A 16,242-nucleotide genomic window follows, 5' to 3' on the forward strand; every position below is an offset into this window, starting at 1 on the left:
AACGGCGAGCAGCCAAGGGAATCCAGCCGGGGGACAGGGCGAGGCCCCCGCCCAAAAAAAAAAAAAAAAAAAAAAAAAAGAAAGCAATCCAGGAAACTGGAGATGGGCATGTGCAGAATTCATAAATTTATGACATCGCTGATCTCAGTTTTTAAACTTCCATTGGTGTTGTTGGACTAGGGTCTATGTGGAGTAATCATGGCGGAGGGGAGTAGGCAGAGACTTGCTCATCATCTACAAAAGGCTATGGTTACATCTCCATGGAAACAGGGTCATTTGGTGACAGTGTCAAACATAAGAGGAAAAACTGACTTTATTCAGGGATACTTTATCAGGAAGGAATCACCTGCCTTCTCCCTAATGTGTCCTTCCAAAGCAAGATGCATTTCTTCCTCATGAAAGCTAGGAAGGCACGTGGGCATGTAGCCACCGCACTGCGAAATGCTCAGCATGGTAGGAAGTCCACATGAAAGTGGAACCACCTGTGCAGCAGACACAGCGCTGTTGCATATGGCTGTGGTCACTGGCACAATTTTATTGGAAGATGGAGAAATTATTTTTAATCAAAGAAACAAAAACCTGGCTGGGAGCGGTGGCTCATGCCTGTAATCCCAGCACTTTGGGAGGCTGAGGCGGGCAGATCACGATTCAGGAGATCGAGACCATCCTGGCCAACATGGTGAAACCCCCTCTCTACTAAAAATACAAAAATTAGCTGGGTGTGGTGGCTCGTGCCTATAATCCCAGCTACTCTGGAGGCTGAGGCAGGAAAATCGCTTGAACCAGGGAGGCAGAGGTTGCAGTGAGCTGAGATTGCGCCACAGCAGACCAGCCTGGCAACAGAGCCAGACTCTGTCTCAAAAAAAGAAAGAAAGAAGAAAAGAAAGGAAGAAAGGAAAGAAAGGAAAGAAAAGGAGGAAGGAAGGAAGGAAGGAAGGAAGGAAGGAAGGAAGGAAGGAAGGAAGGAAGGAAGAAAGAAAGAAAGAAAGAAAGAAAGAAAGAAAGAAAGAAAGAAAGAAAGAAAGAAACCTGAAATTAAAGGCAACTAAGCCAGCTGCAGAAATGTGGACCAGGATTTTTCTGAAACTTTTAGCATAGTAATGATTGTTTATACTAAGTTTGGTGACGACTTATGCAGATTTAATGTGTTCAAAACTATGCCTTTTCTGGCCGGGCACAGTGGCTCACACCTGTAATGCCAGCAGTTTGGGAGGTCAAGGCGGGCAGATCACCAGAGGTCAGGAGAACCAGCCTGACCAATATATAGTAAAACCCCGTCTCTACTAAAAAATACAAAAATCAGCTGGACCTGGTGGTGCACGCCTATAGTCCCAGCTACTTGGGAAACTGAGGCAGGAGACTCACTTGAACCCGAGAGGCAGAGGTTGCTGTGAGCTGTGATCGGCCACTCTACTTCAGGCTGGTGGACAGAGCGAGACTCTGTCTCTCAAAAACAAAAGTATGCCTTTTCTCTTCCAAAAATTTTTTTTTAGAACTTTGGGGTTAAAGTTGATTATGAATACGTACTTGTGTACCTCTCTAACCACCTTCCTGATTTCCATGTATTGTGGCAGAAATTTAAAGCCAGAAAAGACTGTGCATGTCCCTCTTTCAAATGTTAGACCTAGATTCATATTTCACTGTTAGTTTTGTTATTCTTCTAATATGATATGATTTCTAAAAATAAGCATGAGATAAATAATTCCTGAGCATCTATAGATATCTTTTAAGGGAAGTAAAATTCATGTATGCAGAGGATAGGAAGGAAAGTATTATTAAATTCATTAAATTCATACTGGACTAAGGATAGAAGACCTGGGTTCCAGAACCGACTCTGCCATCAACTAGTTGAGTGATTTTTTTTTTTTTTTTTTTTGGTAGACTCTCGAACTCTCTGGCTTTAATTTCCCTGTCTATAAAATTAGTGGGTTGACTAAATGGATTCTGAGTTCAACCTTTAAGATTTTGTCATTTCACAACTAAAATAGCTTTCACCATTTTTAGCTTGATTTAGATAACAACAAAAGCAAAAGCAACATTGTTTGGATGGCATATTTGTTATCTCAGACTATTACGGTCCACTTTTTAAATTTACAAAGGTTCTCTTACTCCTCACTGTTACCATTCATTGTCAGGGTTTTCATTCGTTTGTTTCATTTGGTTTTAAAGCTTCTATCAGTTTCAAAAATACCACCTAGCCTGTGTTTTCTTATCAGATTTTGTTCCATTTGGCTGACATTTTCTATCTCTTCTCTTTCAGTGGCCTCATCAAATTTGTAGGGGAACTTTGGCCTCTCACTCAGTAGGAGAGTGGATCTGATCTGAAGTTCTTAATAGGTCAACTGATGATATGTATACACTATTACCAATAACGAAAATAAAAATATTAGAAAAAAACAGTAAAATATTCATCCATCCAATATCTACCTTGATCAGAAGACAGTACTAATAATTTTTCTCAAGACTTTTCTCTCCCCTTCCACCTGCTTCTGTAAACTCTCCTCCCTGTCAAGGTCTGGTCTAGGTTCTAGCTTCTCTATGAATCTACTTGTCAAGTTTTGTCTCTGCTTATTCCTCTTTCCCTTGAATTTCTCTGGTCTTCTTACCATCTCCTTCAGAAAATTTAATCTCCTTGAGAAAATACCATCTCCTTCAGAAAATATCAAAGCAGCAGGTTATTACTCTCTCAGAGAAACTAGAAATCAAGCTAAAACAGATGAAACAGACTGTCTGGGAGAGTGACCAGATCGTTCAAAGGAAGACTAGGGGCCAGGCACAGTGGATCACGTCTGTAATCCCAGCACTTTGGGAAGGTGAGGTGGGCAGACTACTTGAGGTCAGGAGTTCGAGACCAGTCTGGCCAACATAGTGAAACCCCGTCTCTACTAAAAATATAAAAATTAGCCATGCATGGTGGCACGTGACTGTAATCCCAGCTACATGGGAGACTGAGGCAGGAGAATTGCTTGAACCTGGGAGGTGGAGGTTGCAGTGAGTTGAGATCGCACCACTGTACTTCAGCCTGGGCAACAGAGTGAGACTTCATCTCAAAAAATAAAGGAAGACTATGTAAATGGATGTCTGAAGACATTTCAGAATACTGATGTCCTAGTCAGGAGCCTCTCAGAAGGTACCACTGAAGCTGACTTATAACTAGAAAGACAAAATTCATTAACTGAGCTGTAATACATGCTCCTTAACCAATATGATGCTTGCTTCTGTACCACTTTGGTCTTACGATGACACAAGGTCCATCCCTTGCTTTATGACTAATCTCACAATCACATCAACTAGATAAGTAACATTTTTTGGTGGACTCTGAAACTCTCTAGGCTTCAATTTCCCTGTCTATAAAATTAGTAGGTTGACTAGATGGATTCTGAGCTCAGAATAGCCCTATGAATGAACTTTGTTTTTCTCCCAGCCCACATAATATTGTCAAAGAAGTGATAAATGAGAGATACCTCTGAGCCTGGAGGATGCGAGTAGGAGAACGAAGCAGATACTTTAGATGTAAACACGGCATAGTGCTGCATAATGGGAAATCTGTTTTCATTTCTTTCATTTCAGATGCCAAGGGGAAAGTGACTTTACCCCCTAGAGAGATTTTTAAATATTCCCCAACTGCTCTGGTAAGTGCTGCGTTTATTGTAGAATATGCAGCCTGAAAAGGAAAAATAAGTCCTGGGTGTTTGGGTTGTAGAGACATTTCCCAAATATTCAAGGTGTTCTGGAAAAAAAAAAAAAAGGTTCTTGGCCAAGCACAGTGGTTCATGCCTGTAATCCCAGCACTTCGGGAGGCCGAGGCAGGCAAATCACCTGAGGTCGGGAGTTTGAGACCAGCCTGACCAACATGGAGAAATCCCATCTCTACTAAAAATACAAAACTAGCCGGGCGTGGTGGCGCATGCCTGTAATCCCAGCTACTTGGGAGGCTGAGGCAGGAGAATCGCTTGAACCCGGAGGGCAGAGGCTGCGGTGAGCCGAGATCATACCATTACACTCCAGCCTGGGCAAGAGCGAAACTCTGTCTCAAAAAAAAAAAGTCCCAACAAGTCAATAAGTTTTGGAAATGATGGAAACTACACCCATCACTAGTTTAGATTTTCATTGTGTATACAGTAAAGGTCAGAGAATTCTGGCAGTAAAGAATCTGTTTAACTTTGTGAAATCTCAAGCATCTCAAAGTAGACACACTTTGGAAAATGTTGTAGTAGAGAGTCAAAACATTTTAGCATCTCAAATGTACCAATAAAGCAAATAGCATCTGATAAAGACATCTTTGATCAAGTACATAAGCAAAAACTAAGAATATATCTTCAGATATGGGTTGAATGATTTATTATCTAAGAGGTCCAAATAGGTTATAAAAGGAGACCACAGCCAGGCGTTTATATTTTCTCCAAAAGAGTGAAGAAAACACTTTCTGAAGAATCAGAACCATTGCTTCCACAATCTGTTTGTGTCCAAATTACCCAGGGTGAACATTTCCCATGCTCTCCTAAAAATTTTCCTGTTCCTGGTCTTGCATTTATACTATAGGACAATTAGCTTATGTGTCTTCTTTCCTCTCTACCTAGTGATCCTTGACTAAAGGCCATGACCTATTTATTTTTGTGCACCTAGCACAGTGCCTCATAAACACTAGGCATTAATAAATACTCATTGTAGGCCGGGCGTGGTGGCTCACGCCTGTGATCCCAGCACTTTGGGAGGTCGAGGTGGGCAGATCACGAGGTCAGGAGATTGAGACCATCCTGGCCAACATGGTGAAACCCCGTCTCTACTAAAAATACAAAAATTAGCTGGGCTTGGTGGTGCATGCCTGTAATCCCAGCTACTTGGCTGAGGCAGGAGAATCGCTTGAACTAGGGAGTTGGAGGTTGCAGTGAGTCGAAATCGCACCATCGCACTCCAGCCTGGCAACAGAGTCAGACTCTGCCTCAAAAAAAATAAATAAATAAACAAAAATAAAGAAATAAGTACTCATTGGGGATTTGAGGATAGGTAGAAATTCCTAGGTAAAGAAACTAGAATGTGCACAGGCCTTGTGGGAGATGGAGTATAGCATGTTCAAAGAACTGAGAGACAAGATCAGGCTTCACTCCAGGCCTACAAACTCCAAATATCTGTGTGTGGGGGCTCAGGAGCAGCATTTTTCACAAATTTTGCAATTGATTCTAATAAAGTTGGAAAACCATTAGTCTAGACAATAGCACAGTACCATTTAACTGAAAAGTAGCTAAGAAGGCTGCCAAAGCTATTTGCAAACAACTGAAAGTTTAAAATGGTGGTTGCAAGTTGAGGTTAGCCTAATAATGTTGTTTTCATGCATGATGTAGCTGTTAAATAGTACAGTGTTTACAATAATATGCTAATGATGATGAGTGGGAAGACACAAAAAGGTCATGAGCCCACACACATTCAATTAGAGTGGATACACCTAGATACTCTAATCCACAAGCATTGATTTTGGTCAAATACAGTCAGTTGGAATTTGGTAATTTGTAAATAGCAGCAGAATTAGAGAGTTGGAAGTTTTAAAAACATCATCCTGATTATTTGGTAGTTGTAAGATTAACGCAGATTATGAAATAACTCATGAAAGAGAGTAGAAATTCAAATTGGTTATTTTAACTTTATCCCTATTTTCTTCATCTTTCCCCTCAACACACACACACACACACACACACACACACCTATGTGAAACTATGTGAAAGTTTTAGGGTAATTGAAAAAATAACTTTTCTGGTTAGGAACACTTGAAGTTGCTTACCTCTGGGATAAGGTTTTGTATATTGTCTTATGGAAACTTGAATAATGACTAGCTTTGCAAAGGGACACATTTGAGATGTTTGGTCAGAGAACAAAAAATTGCTCTGTAACACAGAGCAATTTTATTATGTTTTTCCATGTTCCAAAACACTAGAGTGATTCCAACCCTGCACTTTGGAATGTGAAGATACTTTAAAGTTATTATCTGGGTTCTTTTAATTTTATACTAGTTGGGTCATGTATGCTATCTCAATGTGTCATTTAGCCCTTCTTGAAAGCATTGTAGCAATGGGTTTTAGCATCATAGTGATATCTGTAGGAAAACAGCCCATTGCATGGCAAGAGTGATGCCATCTTAAAGCAAACTTGCCATGATGACCAATGTTTGACTCCTCCATACCAAGGTGTTCTGCAGCAGGGATCTCCAACCCTGTCTACCAGTCCATGGCCTGTTAGGAACTGGGCTGCACAGCAGGAGATGAGTGGCAGGCAACAGAGCAAAGCTTCATCTGTATTTACAGCCACTCCCCATCACTCACATTACCACCTGAGCTCCACCTCCTGTCAGATCAGTAGTGGCATTAGATTCTCATAGGAGCACGAACCCTATTGTGAACTGTGCATGCAAGGGATGTAGGTTGCACACTCCCTGTGAGAATCTAATGCCTGATGATCTGTCACTGTCTCCCAACACCCCCAGATGGGACCGTCTAGCTGCAGGAAAACAAGCTCAGGGCTCCTACTGATTCTACATTATGGTTAGTTGTATAATGATTTCATTATATATTACAATGTAATAATAATAGAAACAAAGTGCACAATAAATGTAATGCGCTTGAATCATCCTGAAACTATCCCTCCCCAGTCCACAGAAAAACTGTCTTCCCTGGTGCCAAAAAGGTTGACCACTGTTCTACAGCAAGGTCTTTAAACAATGCCTGTAACATAGATAATCCCTCAGAAAGATGCTTATCTAACGTTCCCAGTGGTCATGACTTTTGGCAAGAAAGTCTGAGATGTGACCAGCTGCACATGACTTTACCTAAAAGCTTGCTATGTAAAGGACACTTTCTGGAGAGTGGGTGCAGGGATCCACTGTCTCACTGCTGCCCAAGACAGCACTACTCTTTGTAAGCCCCTATAAATATTTCTTTCTGGGAAAGTGGATTTGTCAGCTTCTGCTTTTGGCCTTCAGCTTCCTTGGTCTTTGTGGGTAGATTTGTACATACCTGCTCGCTGCAGAAAAATATTCTACTCCAGTTTGGGATATTTTTGGATTTACAGATAATCTGGTTACTGGAGGTTGAACCCAGTTCTGACACCAATGCTTATGATCTTTCATTCTACCACACAGTCTTCCGGAAACAAATAAGATGTGGTCGCTGCCCTTGATAGATTCTCCATCTAGCATGGGAGATGGGTCATAAACAAATGACTTGCTGCAGAAAATTTAATGGAAAACTAAGGAAGGTGATGCTGACTTTACCTGGGCATGTCAGGGAAAGTATCACATAGGAGCGGGTATTTGTAGTGAGTGTTTCCACCAGGAAAGACAAGCAGAGGGACTTTCCTATGTACAGTAACATGCTTTCACTCATAGTTTAAAAAATTAACATTCTCACCCTTTTTTTCACAGCCATTGTTGGTGTCACCAATCTCCCATGCTTTCCTAAAAATTTTTCCTGTTCCCGTTTTTGCACTTTTCCTATATAATTAATTTACGTGTCTTCTGTTTTCTCCATACTTAGAGCTCCTTGACCAAAGGGCCATGACTTATTTACCTTTGTGCACCTAGCACAGGGCCTTACAAAGACTAGGCATTAATAAACAGTCATTGGGCACTTGAGGATAGGTAAAGATTTCTAGGTAAAGAAAGTAGGATGTGCACAGGCCTTGTGGGAGATGGAGCATAGCATGTTCAAAGGCCTGAAAGGCAAGATCAGAATGACTAGCTATTAGGCAGTAGTGGTGGCGGTAGTAATGGAGGCAGAGTGTTCAGGAAGGTGATGTTGTAGGGTAGAGTAATCTGAGATAAAACTAGGACTGGTTGGAGTTAGACCATTAGGATCTTAGAGAACATGTTAAAGATTTTGGTCTTCATCCTAAGAGCAGTAGGAAGCCATGGAACAGAGGGTCAATGGGTAACAGACTGAAAAGTTCACCTGAGCTGTATTGAGGGGAAAAGGCTGGGGACAAATACAGCAAGTAAAAATGTAGAAGGCTATCACAGTAATCCAAATATTAGATGTGGCTTTTAGTGAAGGTTGGAGGAAGTGCCTCTTTTTCAGGAATACTATAAAGAAAAGTCATATATTTGAATATAACTACTTGCCTAATCCTTTTAGGATTTTCTTTTCCAATTTTTGCTCTTTATTGCTGACAGGCTCTTTGACAGTGGATGGCTCTCCAGAAGCAACAGATTCTCTTCCAGCCGCTTCAGTTGTTTCCTCACAGTCCCCATCCTCGTTGTCAGGTGATTCCGCATTCTCAGGCTGCTCACTGGCCCTGGCAGAGCCCTCTTTCCCTGCTGTGCTGGCAGCAGACCCATAAGTGTTAATGATGTCTTCCAGCTGTTGATTCAGCTCTTCAGAGATATCAGGGGGCACACCTGCCTCTTTCTCCAGTGGTTGGACTGGGGTTGAAGAATCCTGGCCATCTTCCTTCTCCAGGCCATTGTGACTGGGTAATGATGAACTGGCCCCTGGAGGTGTTGACTGTTGTTCCGCTGAGAGCTGTTCAGAGTGATTAGCCTCCATCTTGGGACTGGTATCTAGTGGTAAGCACAGTTAGGCTTTACATAGCTAACCTAGATGCTACACATCAATGCTTCATTTCAATGGTAAGGATATCCCCCAAGTGAATGCCAACTAATTATGGTCTCTAACATAGAGTGAATGTCCTTTCACAAACCATCGATGTTACAATTATTAAAGTAGGAACACTGAAAAGTTGTTTTTCCAAATCAAGTCACACCACTGGCATATTTTTGGTTTTGCTCTTCACTTTTCAATAGTATTCCTTATTATTCACATTAAGAAAGTAATTCATGCTATTGTTTCTTTGTGGCCTTATTTGTCATTTTGCTTACACTAGTCAGTTTGTGTTATCATTTGCCTGTATAATTCTATGTAGATTAACAATCACTGGAGGTACATGACTGTGTATATTTAAAATGTTTAAATCTAAAATGGCATTAGTTTTCTTTCAAGTTAAAACATTTAATAGAAGAGCCATCGAATTTATTTAAATGACTCATAACAATAACATCTCTAAGCTCTATTTGATCCATAAATCAGTATTTTGCTTAGTATGAATATTTTGATGTAAATGCATTATTACACTGGATACAGGAGACATTTCTCTCTTTTCTGGCGTTTTCTTTTTGAGATGAGCAATGCGAATGCTTTCTCTGAGGCTCAAACTGGCATCATTTTTCGATTAAGACAGGGAATGAGGGAAGGTATAAATAAATAAACCAAGTAGTATAGAAACATGGGCCAGGTGCGGTGGCTCATATCTGTAATCCCAGCACTTTAGGAGGCCGAGGTGGGTGAATCACTTGAGGCCAAGAGACCAGCCTGGCCAACATGGTGAAACCCCGTCTCTACTAAAAATACAAAAATTAGCCGGGTATGGTGGCGGGCACCGGTAGTCCCAGCTACTTGGGAGGTTGAGGTATGAGAATTGCTTGAACCCGGGAGGCGGAGGTTGTAGTGAGCCAAGATTGCGCCACTAAACTCCAGCCTGAGCGACAAAGCAAGACTTTGTCTCAAAAACCAAACAAAAGCATGATGCTGCTTATAACAACAATTCCTTAAGTTTCTATAATACTCTTTCATTACAATATATAAACCAACATTTTAAAAGAGAAAAACAGATTATAACTTTCTCTTCTAAGCCAGGAAGCTCTAGAAAAACAATAATTTTTAAGAAGAGGTTTCACCGTATTAGCCAGGATGGTCTCGATCTCCCAACCTCGTGATCCGCCCGTCTCGGCCTCCCAAAGTGCTGGGATTACAGGCTTGAGCCACCGTGCCCGGCCAAAAAAAACTAGCCGGGCGAGGTGGCGGGCGCCTGTAGTCCCAGCTACTCGGGAGGCTGAGGCAGGAGAATGGCGTAAACCCAGGCGGCGGAGCTTGCAGTGAGCTGAGATCCGGCCACTGCACTCCAGCCTGGGTGACAGAGCGAGACTCCGTCTCAAAAAAAAAAAGAAGTAGCAATGTTTCATAAACAAGGAGGAGACCAACTCGAGAAATAATTCAGCAATAATAAGGGCCCCTAGGAAAGGGTGAGAGATGGAACTGAGTCAGAGATTCCAGTGTTTCTGATTATTACCACTTCTAGGTTTGCAATAGATTTGGTTTAGGCCTTTAAGTTATGGTGCATTTTATTTGTAAATAATATTTAACAGTGATGCTGCTAAATAGCAGCATAAAAATAAGGCAAGATCCTCATAATTCGCAGGTTTTGCTGTTGTAACAGGAAAGTGAAAACAAAAGCATACTGTTCTACAACTGCACAGCTTCCTTTTCCTGTTCTCAGGGCAGTACATGTCAATCAGATGCTCGGACACCAACAAGAACAGAAAATTTAACACACAGACGTTGCCACTGACTTGTGATGCTCACCAAACACTCATAACTTAGAGGAAGTACTTTTTTTCTTTCAACGATTTGAATTCACCAACTTGATTATCAAATAACGTAGTAAACAATTTCATTATCTTCATCACTGGGATTTCTTTATCCTGACGTCTACTTGTTGTTTGCACTCATCTATATATAACTTAGGCCTCCCCTAAACACGGAGAAGGACACACGGCACCTGCCGTCCAGCCAGAAGTTATTTTAAGCTATTCTAAAATGAGTCATGCCATTTAGCACTTCATCCTTACAAATCAAGAGAATCATTTTTCAATCAAATTGAAAACTGTAAACATTTACTGGCTTAAATCCATACGTGGGTTTTAAAGTTGGGGAGACTATCTTAGGATGAAATAAAATCTCAAGTAAAATGAACTTCAAAATAATTAATTTAAAATAAGCTGTCCATAGGAGTTTTACTTTGGTTAGTCTAAATGCAAGTGGCTCTTTGTATTCGATTTGTTCTTTATCAGATGCCACAATCATTGATTTTTTAAATTATTAATTCCATGGCTATTCTTTAAACTCCTGTTCCACATTTACTTTAAAACAGAACAGTCATTATAAAGCCTAGGACAACTCAATTCCTAAAAGTAGCTTCAAGACAAGTCAACAAGAGGGAAAAAAACAAAGTCAAAGAACTTCATTACTTTTCAATCATCCATTTTATATTATGTGGCAAAGAAATTCTTTCTAATTTTTATCTTATATAAACTTTATTGCCTTATTTTCCCCTCCCCAGGGAGAGAACTTTTCACTTGTGTTGGCTATTCCAGATGACTATCACAGACACATCCCTCCCTAAGCAACACATTTATTTATAAATACAACAATGAAAAGTTCTCCAACAGTTCACTGGCAATCTCAAAGTTGCAAGTTTCAAACACCACAAACCGCACCCTACATCTTCTCACGGGGCTTGGGGGAGGGTTTGTCATACTTACCAGAAGGCAAGAAGCTAAGCAAGAAGAGAGAGGAGAGGAAAGAGGCAGGAAAAAGCAAGTCAGAGCTGCAGCAACAGCAGGAGAGGGCGGGCTAGCTGTGTTCTTACAAGGGAGAGAGAAACCCAATACACACACACACACACATACACACACACACACACATATACGGGCGCGCGCGCGCACACACACACACACACCACAGGCTCTGCTGGAGGCAGCAGTCTGGAGGAGGTGGGGGTAGGGAAAGGAACATCGTATGACACAGCGAGGGGAAAATACATCCAAGCTTCCCTAGCTGTCGCCACGGGAAATATCTTAGCAGAGAGAAGCAGCTGGAAGATCTCATCGGACTCTGCATGTTTTGTTTGTCCTTTTGGAAATTTAAACTGACTATATCACCCCCTTTGCAAATGCAATCTTTCACCATTGTTGTCCTTTTGGGTAGAGATCAGTTTTTCTTACTTCTTGGTTTATCTCCAGTGTGGTGGATGATTCATCTTCTTTTTCTTCTTCTTCTTCTTCTGCTAGCTTAATTAGTGTCAGGTTTGTTATAGGAATCATGGAAAAAGAAAAACAATGGCATAAGAACAGGGAGGTGGTGGAACCATTTTAATTCTGATGTCATTGGTTTGTTTGCAAAGTTTGAAATAAACATGTAGATGGTGATTTTGGAGCTGAACTGAGTATAATCTTCATGCACATGGTAATTGGTGTGACCTTGAAGCACAGTCTTTCCCAGGTAACTGTTCCCGTCTCAGACAAACCCTCGGGGAAGCAGTCTGCTTTTTCTTCCTTAGTTGGTGGCTTTCCTACACTTGGTAAATCCTCAACATGCTCCTTGATCCTCCTCAGAAAAAGAAACTCCTTCTGATTCACCATAAAATGCCTCTCTATTAATTTACGTCCATTCCCCTTTTATTTTTCTTTCTGGAGCTTGTGTTCCCATACTTCCAAAGCAGATTCCTCCATCAGTTTCTGCTCTGGGGACAGGCTGAGCATAGTGGCATCCCTTGTGGTAGGCAGAATGATGCCACCCAAAAGATCTCCATGTCCTACTCCTTGGAACCTGTGAATATGTTACTTTACATGACAAAAGAGACTTTGCAGATGTGATTAAGAATCCTGAGGTAGGGAGGTTATCTTGAACTATCTGGGTGGACTAAATGTGATCATAAGGATATTTATTTATTTATTTTTTGAGATGGAGTCTCGCTCTGCCACTCAGGCTGGAGTGCAGTGGTGCAATCTCAGCTCACTGCAACCTCCGCCTCCTGGGTTCAAGCAATTCTCCTGCCTCAGCCTCCTGAGTAGCTGGGATTACAGGTGCCCGCCACCACACTCAGCTAATTTTTTGTATTTTTAGTAGAGACGGGGGTTTCGCTGTGTTGGCTAGGCTGGTCTCGAACTCCTGATCTCATGATCCACCTCCTCGGCCTCCCAAAGTGCTGGGATTACGACCGTGAGCCATTGCACTCAGTCTCATAAGGGTCTTTATAAGTGAGGGAGGAAGGCAGTAGGATTGGAGGCAGAAAAGGAGATTTGATGACCTCAGCATAGGTCAGGAAGCTTCTAGAAGCTGGGAAAGGCAAGGAAACAGATTCTACTCTAGAGCCTCCAGAGGGATGCAATCCTGTGACATTGATTTTAGCCCAAAGAAATTCATTTTGGATTTCTGACCTCCAGAAATATAAAATAGCAAACTTATGTTGTTTTTAAGCTGCTAAATTTGTGATAAGATGTTATGGCAACAAAAGGAAATAAAAAATCCCAACCCCAATTTTGTCCTACTTATTCTCTGAGTTTAGGGGAGGCATTAAGTTATATATAGATGAGTGCACCCAACAAGTAGAAGTCAGGATAAAGAAATTCCAGTGTTGAAGACAATTAAGCTGTTCACTATATTATTTGATAATTAAGTTGGTGAGAAAGAGTAAAGTACTTTCTTCTAAATTAATGAATACTTGGTGAGTGTCACAAATTGGGAGGCACTCTATCCTGGATTGCAGCAAACTGACCTGATCAGATCTCTTAGTAAATATAAACAAATCAGTGTTTTTCAAATTTAAATAATGTATAGATTTCACTTAACAGAATAACTTAAATAATGTGGAAATTATTTGAAGGATTATATTATTTGAACCTACATGTACTAAAATGAAAATGGGATAAACTCCTTATGCTTACAGTAGTTATATGAATTTTAAAATGTATATCTTTTAAAGTCTACAAAATCAATAAATGTGACTCAAATTAATAACACTACTTTTATGTGACAGATATTGTTTTGCTGAACTTAAATTGCTACTTGCAACATGAATATTATATTGACTGCTGGGTTTTTTGAGTTTCTGGTACTCTTCTACCACGTGGTTTGGGAATTTCCTCAACACTTGATTTGTTCAAATTATTACATAGTTTTTATTCATATGGCCTGCTGTGATTTCATGGGGCTCATTTGATACGGCTGCATCATTTATTGCTTGCTATGGTCTCAATGTTTGTGTCCCTCCAAAATTCACGTGTTGAAATCATAAACCCCAAGTGATGGTATGAGGAGGTAGGGCCTTTGGGAAGTGATTACATTATGAGGGCAGAGCTTTTATGAATGTGATTAGTGTCCTTATAAAAGAGGTCTGAGAGAAACTCGTTACCCCTCTGCCATGTGAGGTTTCAGTGAGAAGATGGCCTTGTATGAGGAAGTCACCAGACACAGAATTCGCCTGCACCTTGATCTTAGACTTTCCAGCCTACAGAACAATGAGAAATAAATTTCCATTGTTGGCCTGGAATGGTGGCTCACGGCTGTAATCCCAGCAGGTTGGGAGGCCAAGGCAGGTGGATCACTTGAGGTCAGGAGTTCAAGACCAGCCTGGCCATCATGGTGAGACCCCGTCTCTACTAAAAACACAAAAAGTAGCTGGGTGTGCTGGCGCATGCTTGTAATCCCAGCTACTCAGGAGGCTGGGGCAGGAGAATCATTTGAACCCAGGAGACAGAGGTTGCAATGAGCCGAGATTGTGCCACTACACTCCAGCCTGGGCTTTTGAGACAAGTCAAGAGCAAGACTTGTCTCAAAAAAAAAAAAAAAAGTTCCATTGTTTATTAGTCACTCAGTTTGTGGTATTTTTTTTAGCAGCCTGAATGAATGAAAGCCCTATTCTTTCTCATTCTCCTGCAATTATTGAAGTAGTGCTAATTGGCCTTAACTTGAATAGATACACACATGATAGTGGAGGTATCAAAATGACACTTACACAGTAACTACCCAAATCCAAAACAGTCATATGCATTTTCAATTATAATTGAAATGAATATGAGCACACAAAACTGTGACTCCCAAGAATTTATCTGTGGCCTGATAGGGGCCCAAAAAACTGGGATAGGTTAATAAAGACGGCAAATTAATAGAGCTCAATGTTTTATTGTAAAATCAACTTTAAGAAAACACAAATTACACACCTAAGGCTTTGAATTTTTGTAAAGAATACATTTATTTTTTGAAAATACATTTAAATGTTCATGCAAATATCACAGGAAAATAATTTGAAAATTCAAATGATGCTAAAAAGCTTATCCTAAGAAACAAAAACTCCTTGTTCCTCCACCTTCCTCCAACCTTGTGATGCTTTCCAGAGGTAATAACATAAAACTGTTGTAGATTTTTTTTTTCAGGATTTACTTTATCATTTGTAAATAAAATGCCTTGATTGCTATCTGTCAACTCACCAATTTTTGACATTACTTTTGTCTTCTCATAATGGTAGATGAAGATTTTCATTATTTACACTCCCCTTTTTCTCCTCTCTTCATTTTCCCCATAAAATTACATCTCAATGTAATTCATGTCCTACATTGTCTTTATTGAAATAATGTTTACTGTTAAACCAGGTAGAGCATTGTGATTATAGTTCTATTCATATGCAACTTTCTGTTTTTCCTGGAGTTGATAATTTCCTTTTCTTTTCATTTGCCTAGAATTGAGAATACTCTGTCTTCCCAAACAACATAAGAGACCTATAAATCTCTCTATACAATATTCCCAAAGGTCAAATGTGTCAAATAATTTATGTATTCTAGTATTTTCTGGAGATATTATCCCCACATAAAAACACCCTTGATCCCCCTCCTCCAGCCTGGGCTGGTAGTTTCTAGGCCTGCTACACAGCTGTGGTCCTGGCACTTCCCCTGCTGTCATTCTGGGAATTCCCTTTACCTCTCTCCTGTTTCCTGGCTCCCATTCTTCCTCTTTCTTAGTTTAATTCCTCATTTAGGAAAACATATCCTCTAGTGGCTTCCTGAGAAAGGATTTATGGGAGACTGTGTGCCTGATAAATATTTTTGATACCCTTATGCTTACTTGATTGATAGTTTGGCTAGATGTAACCTTTTAGGTTGAAAATAATTTTTATTAAAAATCTTAAGACATATTATTTTCCCGTCTTTTGGTTTTTAATATTTTTCTTAAAAATGCAAGGTCATTCTTATTCCTAATCCTTTTGATATGATTCATTTTTTCCCTCTCTGGAACCCTTTGGCATCTTTATCATGATGTTCTGAAGTTTCACAATGATTAAATTTGATGTAGATCTTTTTTTCATTTATTATTTTGGATGCTCACTGGGTTTTAAAGTCTGGAGACTCAAATGTTTAACCTCTTTTCTTTTTTGTCATTGTTGCTCACCCTTGTCCTCTGAGCCTCATATCGCTCAGTTCAGAGTCTTTCTGGTTAAGCTTCTTCAGAGAACAATCCTCAGGTATCCTGAAAGGGGCTTGATTTTGAAGGGTGGCATTTAGGACCCTTTGTTCTAACTGATCCTTCTCCAAACTGAAAACAAACAAACAAGCCAGGTGTGATGGTGTACAGCTGGTAGTTCCAGCTA

At 40.4% G+C, this 16,242-nt stretch overlaps 1 protein-coding gene and 1 long non-coding RNA gene across 2 annotated transcripts in view; one reads left to right on the forward strand and one right to left on the reverse strand.

Moving 5' to 3' along the window:
• The window catches only part of LOC111525561, a 32,339-nt gene extending 23,071 nt beyond the window's left edge, over nucleotides 1-9,268 (forward strand). Inside the window, exons 3-4 of the long non-coding RNA XR_002726147.3 lie at nucleotides 3,571-3,632; nucleotides 8,159-9,268. This is a non-coding gene — a long non-coding RNA (uncharacterized LOC111525561). The remainder of the gene's footprint in view (nucleotides 1-3,570; nucleotides 3,633-8,158) is intronic.
• The window catches only part of TXLNB (taxilin beta), a 51,878-nt gene extending 40,300 nt beyond the window's left edge, over nucleotides 1-11,578 (reverse strand). The window contains exons 1-2 of the mRNA XM_023191003.3: nucleotides 11,363-11,578; nucleotides 8,108-8,545 (exon numbers count right to left, since the gene is read on the reverse strand). Of these exons, the coding sequence (XP_023046771.2) occupies nucleotides 8,108-8,531 (424 nt within the window). The 5' untranslated portion in view covers nucleotides 8,532-8,545; nucleotides 11,363-11,578. The remainder of the gene's footprint in view (nucleotides 1-8,107; nucleotides 8,546-11,362) is intronic.
• Nucleotides 11,579-16,242: the final 4,664 nt, after the last annotated feature.

The sequence above is a fragment of the Piliocolobus tephrosceles genome, chromosome 5 (genome assembly GCF_002776525.5).
Source record: "Piliocolobus tephrosceles isolate RC106 chromosome 5, ASM277652v3, whole genome shotgun sequence".
Classification (NCBI taxonomy): Eukaryota; Metazoa; Chordata; class Mammalia; order Primates; family Cercopithecidae; genus Piliocolobus; species Piliocolobus tephrosceles.